Raw genomic sequence first — 12936 nt, forward strand, 5'->3', positions numbered from 1 at the left:
AATGTCAAATTTATTTAAAAGTAACTAGTATAAATGCATAGCAATGGGTAGTTCCCATCCTGAAAACAACTTGCAGGCTCAGACATTTCTATAACAGTCCATAGTAATTGCTGTTATAAAAAATATCTTTGTCTTGAGCCTTAAAGAATAATTACTGAGCAAAATGCTATGAAAATGATCACTACATACACTCCAAGGTAGGAGGTCCTGAGAAGATTTTTGCATAAGGCTTATCTATCAATAAAGATGTGTGCATATATACACAAAACAGGGAATCTGCTTTCTCTTAGGATATTTCTAAGGAATAGCAAGATGGCATCAGTATACACAATAGTGCCTCTGATATTACAATGTTGGAAAAAAAATACGGTGGATGAAATTTCCTGAAGAATGCCAAATATTATGAGATTTCTATATTTTCATATATCCCATGAGATTTTAGCCATTTATATTTTAAACTGCACACCTTATAAGAACTAATTTTCTCTTATAAGTATTATGGCAATGCAATCCCTCACTCTTCATTTCAAAAAGATATTTTGGAATGTCCAGAAGCACGAACATAGAACTTGCCTTCAATATTCTAGCTGGGGAAGTCTGGGAGTTGAAATTTTCCAAATTTGCCAAGTTGGAAAAACACTGACCTAAACCATGGAGGACAACCTTCTTCCAAGAATATCTGCCCACTCAACCAGCTCCCACAGGGAGGATCTGCCCCACGTTCCTCTTTTAAACTTTACCATCTCATGGGACCCAGGAAGTGTGCTTTGTTTCAGTAACTGTCCTTATGCTCTGGAATACTCTCCCATCCAATACAGCAGGGGTCCCCAACCTTTTTGTTTTGGTGGCCCAATGGAAGAGGGAGGGGTAGGTGCCTTATGCACACATGTGTGAATGTGAATGTGGCCACATATGCACGCACATGTACAAGCAGGCTGCGAGCATGTGCACCACACAAATGGGGCTGCAAGCATGCGCACGAGACTCTCAGCGATGGCAACGCCTGTATGAGGCTTATGGTGCCACTGCTCCAGATTCGCGGCGATGCTACTACCAGTGCGAGGATCGCGCCACGGCCTGCAGCATGCCATCCCCGGCGTGACGCTTGCACTGCCGCCCCAATGCGAGGCTTGTGTTGCGGCCCATAGCGATGCTGCCCCGGCACGAGGATCGCACCACCGCCCCTGTGCAAGGATCACGCTGTGGACCACTTGCCACTTGCAGCACTGCCACTATCTGTGCAGTACTAGCAGTGCTGCCACTGCCCACACAACACTTGCGGCAATCGTGGCATGAGGGGGGGGGGTGACCACGCACACACACGGATGCACTGCCCAGCTACTCATGCGGCTAGGCCCGGTAGTGGGTCACAGCCCATAGGTTGGGGACCTCTGCAATACAGGACAGGCCCCCCAACTCTGCTTTCCTTTGTACCTTCATATACGCCAAAGGACCTTTTATAAATGAAGCTGAAACTTTCACAGTACTAATAGAAATACCATATAATATGATAAGCTATGACACACACATAATTCAGGAGTAAACTGTAAAGTCTTAGTATAATTTATAGTTCTAAAAATATATTTAGGATGCAAATAAAAAGATAACATTTCTGCCGAAGTTTATATAAATGCAACCACATTTTAAAATGAAAGCAAAAATATGACAGTTCATGTAATGGGGTGAAACTGTTTTGTTTGATATTATTAAATACAGAAAACATATGGGCTAAACTGGACTAAGTAATAGGAGAAAGATTTAGAATTTGGAAATAGGATATTCTGATTCCATCTTTCATTTTTCTTGTAAATTCTATCTAGTCCTTTCTATGGTCAAGCATTGCCCCCATTCTCATCCAGATAGGTCTCACATATGCAGGCCAAGCAGGTCCACTTGTTCCTCAATTAATAAGTTGGGGAGAATTACAGTCTTATTACAAACAAACCTGGCATTAACTAACAGAAGCCTGAAGCAAAGATACCCAGCAACACCACAGAGAATGTAGGAAGAAGCAATTAATTGTGAAGAGGATGGCATCTCCTTTTCCTAGGACTCCATCCAGGATTTCCCATCTTATCTCCTCTGTAGGTCATGTGGTAATTTGTCTTCTGTCCCTATAATTCATACAAAATATTCTCAATCTAAGCTATATCCTCAAGCCCTGAAACATCCTTCCAATCAAACTTTCTCCTGACTATCAAACACCATTCAAGTCTGACTAGTAATAGTAGTAAAGTTGGAAGGGACCTTGGAGGTCATCTAGTCCAACCCCCTGCTCGGGCAGGAAACCCTACACCAGCGGTTCTCAACCTATGGGTCGCGACTCCATTTGGGGTCGATCGCCCATTTTTCGGGGGTCGCCAAAGGCGGCGATCCGCCATTTTTCGCGGTGCCGTGCACGCGCGCCGCGCATGGGGGCGGCGCCGTGCACACACGCTGCGCATGGGGCCATCACGCATGCGCATCGCGCATGGGGGTGGCGCCGCACATGCATGCCGCACGTGGGGGCCCCACCCCCATGCGCGCGGCCCGGCGCATGCGCAGAACGTTTGTGTGACGGGGGTTGCCGTCACACAAACGTTGAGAAGCACTGCCCTACACCATTTCAGACAAGTGGCTGTCCAGTCTCTTCTTAAAAACTTCCAGTGTTGGAGCATTTACTGCTTCTGGAGGCAGGCTGTTCCACTGATTAATTGTTCTCACTGTCAGGAAGTTTCTCCTTAGTTCTATCAAATGAGCTTTTCTGCCAGCGCTATTACAGTATAGTGTAATACAGTAAACTCAGTTTACTTCATATTACTTGCAAAAATATTTTTGGCTGTGTGTAAGAATATGCAATACGCATGCCCTCTCCCCAAATATCTTTCAGGAAGTCAGTGGGATCTTCCAGGCAGACTTAGGACACTAGGAGGTAGAGGGGAAAAGCACAAAGAGACCCTGGGTGAAGTCCAGAGTACAGGTAGTCTTCAACTTATGACCCCAATCAAGCCCAAAATTTCTGTTGCGAAGTGGTACAGTAGTTGTGAGTTTTGTTCCATTTTATGACCTTTCTTGCCACAGTTGCTAAGTGAATCACTGCAGTTAAGTAGTCATACATTTATCAGATGAATCTGGCCTCCCCATTGATTCTGCTTGTTAGAAGGTCACAAATGGGTGATTGCAAGACTATGGGACATTGAAACTGTCATAAATATGAGTCAGTGTTTGAATTTTGATCACATATCCACGGGGATGCTGCAATAACTGTAAGTAGGAAAAACAGCCATAAGTCACTTTTTTCAGTGCTGTTCTAACTTTGAATGGTCACTAAATGAACTGTTGTAAATTGAGGACTACCCATACTTAATCAAGTTTAGTTTCAAATAACTTTAAACATAGAGGTATAGGTAGTCCTCACTTACTAACAATAAGGACCAGCAATTCCCATTGCTAAGTGATGCAGTCATTAAATGAAATGCCATGTGACCATGCTGACTTACAACATCAGTTCCAGTTGCCGTTGTTAAGCAAATTACTGTGGATCATTAAGTATGATGTCATGTGAACACAACAGGTGACTTCATAAATGTGCAGATTGCCAAGGGCCTGAATTGCAATCACATAACTTTGTAGCTGCAACTGCAAGAACCAGTTGCAAATCTCCTTTCCAATACTGTCGTAACTTTGAATGGTTGCTAAACAAGTGGTCGGTAAGCAAGGACTACCCGTATCACAACATGTGCCTTCTTTACCCTATCTTAGTTCACTTCATTTATCCCAATGAAATGCAGCCAATGGAACTCGAGTGACTTCTCCAAGCCATCAGGCTATAGAGAAAAGAATAGAAAATAATTATAAAAATATTTCAAAATGAAATGCACGAACTGCAATAAACTAAAGTTTCTAAAAAAACGATTCTACATGATTTGAAGTACATCCTAATTTGTGACACTGCTGTTCGTCACACCCTGTCACACAGACAATATGGCATTACAAACTTCAGTTAAATCTAAGTCAGAACAATGCACAGGCTGAAAAAAAAACACACTGCAATTTGGATCATTCAGTGCTTCAGCTATAAGTGAGATGATTCAACAATCTTTATTTTCCCATCTGTGTAGGAAAAAAGCCAATAAAATTGTGAGTCTTCAGCAGCAACACAGTAACCCTGCAAACATCTTGCATGTGATTGATGTCTCACTTAGCAGATGTCTTACTGCTTGTTGGACATGACAGGACATATTTTATTGGTCTATTAATATATGCCTTTGATGTTTGTGATAAAAAGGGTTAGAATAAATGGACTTATAAAATGTATTATATTTTATTCAAATTCCACAGTAAACTGTATTTAAATGAGAAAAAAAGAGGGCTCCATCCTTATACCACGAAATATGCCTTAAAAGAGAAAATTAAATGTGAAAAGAGAAAGAAAAATGAAATGAAGACAGATAATAAGAGAGCACAACTTTCTTTGATTACACTATTATTTAGACATAAATTTGAGCTTCAAGCTGACCTTCATTCTATTTTGCCTTTTGCCATGCAATCTTTTCTCCATTTTTTTTTTAGACAATTACTATAACACATCAAGAAATCTAGCTTTGTCTGAAAGGGCTTTGACAAGTACTACAAGGATAAAAGTATACTACTATACAGAACTTCCAAAAAAATGTATACAGGCAATCCTCCACCTACAGCTACACCCAAGGCTGGAATTTTGGTTGTTTGTTGTTGTGATGGTTAAGCAAGTCACTACATGATAGACTTGATGTCATACTGGCTTTCACAGTCCTTGAGCTAATCCAGCATTTTCAATGGATGGTTTTTTGCCATTTTCTGTGGGAAAATGTGAAAAAATATTGCAAATCTTAGTCACATGATCGCAAAATGCTGCAAACAGTCTTTAAGGTGAGCAAGTTGCCAAGCTGCCTGAAATGGCAATCACACGAATGTGCCCAGATGTGTGTCTGGAAGTTGTAACTTTGAGGATGGGTCGTAAGTAGCTTTTTTAAAATCCAACTTAACCCGAATGGTCGTTAAGTAACATGAATTGCCATTTGCAACCTTCTCAAGGGCCTTCTAACAAGACAGCCTTATGCAGGTAGTCCTCAACTTATAACCATTTGTTTAGTGACCATTCAAAGTTACAACAGCACTGAAAAAAGTGACTTATGACTAGTTTTCACAATGATGACTGTTGCAGCATCCTCATGGTCATTGATCAAATTCAGATGTTTGGCAACTGGCATGTATTTATGACAGTTGCACTCTCCTGAGGTGATTATGTGGTTACCATTTGCGAATTTCTGACAAGCAAAGTCAATGGAGGAAGCCAGATTCACTTAAGAACTATAGTGATTTGCTTAACAACCAGGTCACAAAGGTCGTAAAATGGGCTGTGACTCGCTTAATGTCTTTAGTAACAAAAATGTTACTATATTTGCCTATACTAATTGCCTATATTTACAAACACAAAACATATCAAGAAAAAGAGATATTTTATATATTCGAGTATCTGATTGATGAAGGTATGCACTAATAATAATAACAACAACAACAACAACAACATGAAGGGAAGTCTTCATACAGATTAACCCAAGATTTATTTTTTTAACATAAGAGGGAGAAAGTGATTTAAACACAAGTACATTTGTGAACTATCAATTTACCTTTCCTGAGCTTGACTTTTCATAATATATTCCTTGTACTAATTCACCAATGGCACTTGACATAATCTCTACCACCTGAAAAAAAAAGAACAAGTTTCAAGCAAGATAATTACATAGTTACTAAAGGATGCTAAACTAAGAACACAGGGAAGCTTAACTAAAAAAGCATCTGTATCCTGAAGGCACCTTATATTTTTTAAACTACATTTCAAGTTAATTTTAAAAAAAGCAAAGTTATTAAAGCGAGGAGCTCTCAAATTATAGGTTGAAACTTCCCCCCCCCCAGGGGATTATGAGCAATTAAAGATTAAAAAAACCTAAATCAGGCTTTGTGCAGGGAAATGGGAATACTGTCAAAATTCACCCTATGGTAGGTCCTTATTTTGCTCGAACAAGCCCAAGTGGGCAGCTGCTATATTACAAGGCTGTATGATATATAGATTAAAATTTAATTATTAAAAACAGTATACTTATTTCTTGCCCAAACCTAACACCAATAAAGTATTAGTTTTATTCATGGGGGAGTTTCGTACAAATACATCTTTCACATTAGAGGGTTATGGTACTACAAAGCTGGAAAACCACTATATTAAAATATAAATTAAATAAGCTACCAGGCATATAGAGATCGTAACAACCTTCTGAGAACTATTAAAAATTCAGCCTGTTATACCTAATGCATTTGTTTTTAAACCCAAAACAGTTAATCTTTATAACTCATTTCATATACTGGACACACTAATCTTGCATATAGCAGCCTATCCCAGAAACAACAGTGACTTGTGCATAATTTCTTTTTTTTCCAACATGGAATTGTTATTTAGCAAACTATTATCTTTAAGGTTCTCAGATGTTCCCATTAAAAACTGAATAGAATCCAAAATAAAAAAAACTAAACATAGTTTCAGCTAGATTATGGTCTCACTGGAATTACTATAAGAAATCAGAGCTCTGATTTTGAACCCCCTTTGCTAGAATTGTATTGGAGGATTTAGAGCAATATATTTAATATATATCTACCTTACGGCTATCCTGCCTGCTATAGGTTTATTCTTCCATGATTAATTTCCTAGGTATATGGGTCTGTATCAAATTCTCCCTCCCTCTTCCCTAAAATGGTGTCCATTTATTATTGAATTAAGAGTATTCAGTTTCAGGTTTTTATCATTCTTGTAACTGAAGTCAGTATGGAAAATGAAGGCCCAAAAGTAACTTTTATAAACCTCTTAACATTCTTGATGACCGTTATAGCTTGATATGTAAGTCTTCCCCCAACTCTATTATGTTTAGATTAAAATCCTAAATACTTTAGATAGGAAAGAAAGCCACACTTAGTCTTATATGGTTTGCTTCTGAGTAAACGTGCACAGTATGCTTTTGATCTCTTAAACAAACATGCTTAGCAAGACACCTTTGCAAATGGAACCAATCAAACTTTTTTTTTAAAATGATGCATGGGAATTAATTTCTAAGTCTATTTAAGAACAGCCTCCTTTTCAGAGAGAAATTTTGTCTTGCCCTCTCAGTAATCAGATACTTAAGGAAATATTGTAGCAATCTGAGCTGCAGGAGAACTGAAAGGACAATGATCCTACAGTGTTAACCCAGATGTGTTGAGTTATTTAAGTGGGGAACAGAGAAAATGAGGGACTTTTGGGGAAGGTATCAGATAAGCCTTATGCCCAAATCCAGGAGGATTGTGTATCGCCAATGGGTCTATGAAAGCATGTAACCAAACACTCAGTGTCAGATTGTATTACATTTTATACAAGCAACATCTCAAGATTCCTCTGATGGCCGAGACACATAATACAGATCAATCACTCACTAAAAAATATTATGGTTTGTGAAACGGTTGGAGCCCAGAGACATGGCAGTAATATGAAGAAGAAGAATTTACAAAGACACTGAGTCCTACCTCTAAATGTCAAAGTGATAGTATGAGCTTTAACAATGCGTCTAGCTGTGAATAGCCGAAGCTCCCCCTTCTCTGAAACTCTAGACAGAACTTGACCCAGAGAAGGATCCTTTACTTTAATCAACACACGTGGAAGCAAATTCCATGCTATAGTGATTTGGAGAGAATAAATTTGTAGAAAAACCTAAGAAAATCTATTTTTTGGGGTACAATTTTAGTATGCCTTTCCTGCGAATGAGTAATAGCAGTCCTATAAATTGCCTACCACTTTATTAACTTACTGGCAAGCTAAATTCTAAATAATACAACTACACCCATAAGAGCCCTTATTTTGATTGGCAAGTGCTTTCAGCTTCACATATGTTATCTTTGTCCTCCCCAAATTTAACTCCCTACAAAGCACTCTCTAAAGTGAAGTCATGTGTTTTTTTTTGTGTCTGTGTTGGAACAAGAAATTATATATTATTTAAAGGCCTGGTGTTTAAGATGTAACACAAGAGCCACACAGACTTTGGTTCAATTTCTAGACAAATTATCTTTCAAAATGGATGATAACTCAGTGGTAGAACATATCATTCACAGGCAGAAGAGGACAAGTTCAATCCCAGGCTTGTCCAATGCCTAAGTAGACCTCCTCTGTGAAATATTAAAGAGCTGCTGCTGGTCAACATGGATAATGTTAAATTTTCATTGGTTTCTAGTTGGTTTCAGTATACAGTTGGTTTCCGTATACAGGATTATTTGAGGTGGTTTTTAGTTGGTTTCAGTATACAGCAGTGGTGGCGAACCTATGGCACAGGTGCCAGAGGCGGCACTCAGAGCCCTCTCTGTGGGCATGCGCGCCATTTCCCGAGTCCTAGCCTTCAGCTGGGTTTTATAAAACCTTTTTGCTTTAGGCCTCCGCTGCCATGTACAAAAAAAAAAAAAAAAAGGTTCAATCAATCAGTCAATTTCAACTTCTCACGGGAAAAAAAAAGATCTTACAAAGTTGGAATTGATTGATTGAACTTTTTAGTCCCACCCAGTCTGCCGTTACTACCGCAGCCATGCCCACCCACTGGGCCATAGCCACGTGGCACCTGACGATGCATAAGTGGGTTTTGGGTTGCAGTTTGGCTACTCGGTCTCTAAAAGGTTCGCCATCACTGGTATACAGGATTATCTGAGACTGCAACAACAATTTTCAAGTTTTTACTTTCAGGAAAAAAATGTTGATAAAAATATGCACATCCGAAAAAAATCTTAGAAGCATTTTAGGGTTATACAAATTTGTCCTTGGCTCAAGCTAAGTTAACCTATGTTAAATTGAATCTCACTGTTGGATGATTCCATAATACTACCATTATGTGAGAAAAAAATCTGCTTTTGAAGCTGCACATTTAGATGTGATAGATAATTCTGGATAATCTGTTTTTAGGGAATCATTACTTATCCTTTTACAGAGAAATCCTCAGTGAGTCTATTGGATTTTCAAATTCTTCTTCCTTGATAACTTCCTTTTGGACTTTAAACTGTGTCAGAGGATATGCTAATCCCTTTTTCTGAGATGAATGGAGGGCAAGCATCTGCAATAAAGAGCCTCTATGGATTTGAGATTCTCCACAGATTGAGAACCTCAATATTTCTGCATGTGAAGAGCTTTCATGGATATGGAGAATTCTCTATTGCAAATTCTCCCACTCTACATGCCTAGCATAATATCTCTCTCAGTCCTTAAAGTGATACTGTGTTTTCATTATTTATTACTTTATATTTTTTGGGGACCAAAAGACCCATTAAGGGGATGTCTGACTTTGCAGCCACTCATCCGCTCCCTCCCACTGTCTGCTTGCCTGCAACGGCTCGTGACATCGCGAGTTTGACATGTCTGTCTCGGTAAGATCATACTTGGAATACTGCATCCTGTTTTGGTCACCACAATATAAAAAAGATGTTGAGAGTCTAAAAAGAGAGAGCAAATAACAGCAACAAAGATGATTAGGGAATTAGAGGCTAAAACATAGGAAGAATGGTTGCAAGAACTGGGTATGGAGAAGACTCCTGCGAGTCCCTTGGACTGCAAGGCGTTCAAACTGGTCAGTCCTAGAAGAGATCAACACCGACTGCTCTTTAGAAGGCCAGATCCTGAAGTTGAAACTCAAATACTTTGGCCACCTAATGAGAAGGAAGGACTCACTGGAGAAGGGCCTAATGCTGGGAAAGATTGAGGGCAATAGAAGAAGGGGACGACAGAGAATGAGATGGCTGGATGGAGTCACTGAAGCAGTAGGTGTGAACGTAAATGGACTCCAGAAGATGGCAGAGGACAGGAAGACCTGGAGGAATGTTGTCCATGGGGTCGCAATGGGTCGGACACGACTTCGCAATTAACAACAACAACAAGTTTAATGAAAAGGACTACAAGTGATGTTCCAATATCTAAGGGGCTGTCACAAAGAAGAGGAGGTCAATTTATTCTCCAAAGTACATGAAGGAAGAACAAGAAGCAACAAATGGAAATTAATCCAGGAGAACCAACCTAGATAAGATATAAGAAGAAATCTCCTCACAATTAGAACAATTAAACTTTCAAACGGCTTACCTTCAGAAGTTGGGGGTGCTTTGTCACTGGAGGTTTTTAAAAAGAGATTGGACAATCATTGTCAGGATCTCCTGCTTGAGCAAGGAGTTATACTAGAAGGCCTCCAAGGTCCCTTCAAACTCTGTTATTCTGAGTCAGTTTGCTTATTTATTTAGTACCTTGGAGTCAGTGTTGACTCTTGGTAATTGTCTGAAAGAGGGGGACTGGGCCAAGGTCACCCTGTTGTCTCTGTGCCTAAGATGGGACTAGGACTCACAGTCTCCCAGTTTCAAGCCTGATTCCACCACACCAAACTGGCTGTATTATGATTATGGTTGGTTGCACAATTAGTCAGATGTTTAGACTGGATTTGGCTTTTTTATTCCCCTATCAAGGACCTGGAATAGGCAGATGTTGTTTGATGGTATTAAAGGTATTTTCGCAGGATGTAAACTGCCTTTTGCAACTGATTTTGTCAATGCTGATGGTGTTCAAATGGTGCTCCACATGTTTTTGGGATTGCACCCAAGGCACTTATTACTACTCATACTGTCTTTGCTTTCTTTTGCCACAGTCGTTCTATATGCAGGTGTTTATTTTGTGATTTTCTCCAGTTCTTCCTCTTTTGTTCTATTTTCTCCAGGTAGTGCAACTTCCACTATTTTGCCTATTAATTATTTTAATATCCTTTTATATTTTTTAAAAAAACTTTGAAATACATTTCTAAGCTATCATTCTAAAAGGGAATGATCTCTTTAAGTTTAGTTTACTAAAGCTCTTTCACAAAAGGTAAACATAAATCAGCTGGTAGATATTCAAAGCTGCAAACTGTTCCCTAACCCAGAGAGGGTTAATTTATGGATTGTGTACAAAATGACTTAAAGTCAGTAATCCATGGCTTAAAATTTCTGAAAATATTCCTTGAAAACAAAACTCTGCCTCATTTACTATTTATTTAGCCTACATATCCAAGTTCTCTGATCATAAGTAAATGGAAGAAAAAGACCTTCACAATGACATCTATCTGGGACAATACTTTTCAGTCTTCTTGGAAATAGAGAATTTGATATGTGCCCATATCCATATTGGTAATGCAGCTCAAGGCAGTAATGTATCAGATATTCAGTAAGCATGTGAATTATAAGATTAGTATTAAACTGCTGAAATAAATACTGCCTCATGTCTAACGATTTTACAGGAAGTTTCATCTACCTAAGACTCCCCCCCCCACCATTACTTCCTATCATGGCAATATAAGTTCTACTCTAGGGGCCAATGAAGTAAATCAAGACTAATGTTTTCCATTAGCAGATAGTAAGTATGTTATGTAAATAAACTCACTTGGTAAAACCAAAGCTGGTTTAATTCAGATCAGTTTCATGAAAACATACTTTTCTGTATAGAAGCAGCATTTAAGGAGCTGCAACAAGGAAATATCTCCCCATCAATGCATGTTTTGTATCATTAAAATCTGCATGGGATGTTGATCATGGCACAGAATTCAGCAGCTGTTGTTACTCCACAACTATTGTACAAAGCTCACTATAGTTATGGTTCTGATTTGCAAGACATACTAAACCTCAGTTCCATTTCTTTCTCTCCCATTTCTATTCATTGAAAATAGAAATAAGTAGACTCAAATTCTCGCCAGCATGACATAGAAAAAGAACTAATTCTTTTCCTATATGTAACTGCAGTTTCCTGAGTGTCATTTATAAATGTATACACTTGGTTTATTTTTCTGCAGAAAACTTTGTTTGTACTAACAAAACTTTGTTAGTAGAGGTTGCAGAATATTTAACTGGAGCATCTTTCCTATGTGAAATACATGAATTAGCATAGGTTCTGACCTCTTCAGTACTTAAGACACCACAATGGATTCAGAGGTAAGGTCAACTGAGACCAAGCAGAGTAGGAAGATGGCTGTGTGAATTCACAGATGATCATTTAAAGTGCTTCTGTATGGGTAAGTACCCAGTTTTTTTCTTAAATGTGCTCTCTGTGATTTAGACACATGGGTACATAGCAATTTTCTTACCTGGAATAGATCTGGTTCTCATAAAGTAATGAAAGAGAGAGTAGTTCTTCTAAAGCAGGGGTGTCAAACTGGCGGCCCATGGGCCGGATGCATCATGCCAAAACTGTGCCCATCCCATTTCCCGCAATGGAGAAAAAGTTGAGATATGTCATGACACGTCACGTGACGTTGCAAGTTTGACACCCCTGTTCTAAAGGCTGTATCAAATTGGGAGCAATTATACAAGCTACAGGATGCAGATTTACAGTTGAGCCCCTGGAACTACCCAGCAGAAATCTGGTAGAGGAATACCTCAGAGATAGGCTGCTTGTTCATGTGCAGCCTGGTTATTTGACCAGCTTATGAGATGGGGGCGGGGGGGAGAGGGAAAGAGACAGAGAAAGACCATAAATTTCAAACAGACTTTGGAAGGGTAATAATAAATAAATAACGGTCCTAAGAAAAGAATGCTGTACGTCCTGATTAAAAAAAAAAACTGAATGTAATAAGACATCTAAAGAACGGAGTAAGGCTTTTAATGATTGGAAAAAATAAACATAATGTCTTCATCTAAGAATTAGGCAGTGCATGAACAGCCAATAATGGCAACATTAAAGTCAAAGATGCCACCTGGAACCTGGCACCGATGGCTCTGCTATGCAGGATGTATTCATGGTGCAGGCAAGCAGCAAAAGGCCCTGGGTGTGGTATACTCTTTCTAAATGAAAGACTGGTGATCCTCAGTCATGGTGTGAGAGAGTCATAACAACCAACAGCAGGAGAGGGTGAA

General features: G+C 39.1%; 1 protein-coding gene across 4 annotated transcripts in view; it reads right to left on the minus strand.

The window, feature by feature from the left end:
• PDSS2 (decaprenyl diphosphate synthase subunit 2) overlaps nucleotides 1-12936 on the minus strand; it is an 89763-nt gene that overhangs the window by 26739 nt on the left and 50088 nt on the right. For all 4 annotated transcript variants that reach the window (XR_005557642.1, XM_039351119.1, XM_039351120.1 and 1 more), the window contains one exon: nucleotides 5652-5726. Coding sequence is in view for 3 of the 4 variants with exons in the window: in XM_039351119.1 (XP_039207053.1) it covers nucleotides 5652-5726 (75 nt within the window). In the remaining variant the exon portion in view is untranslated. The remainder of the gene's footprint in view (nucleotides 1-5651; nucleotides 5727-12936) is intronic.

This window comes from Crotalus tigris, unplaced genomic scaffold, assembly GCF_016545835.1.
Source record: "Crotalus tigris isolate CLP2741 ecotype Arizona unplaced genomic scaffold, ASM1654583v1 scf7180000018371.15429387391:27106975, whole genome shotgun sequence".
Taxonomy (NCBI): domain Eukaryota; kingdom Metazoa; phylum Chordata; class Lepidosauria; order Squamata; family Viperidae; genus Crotalus; species Crotalus tigris.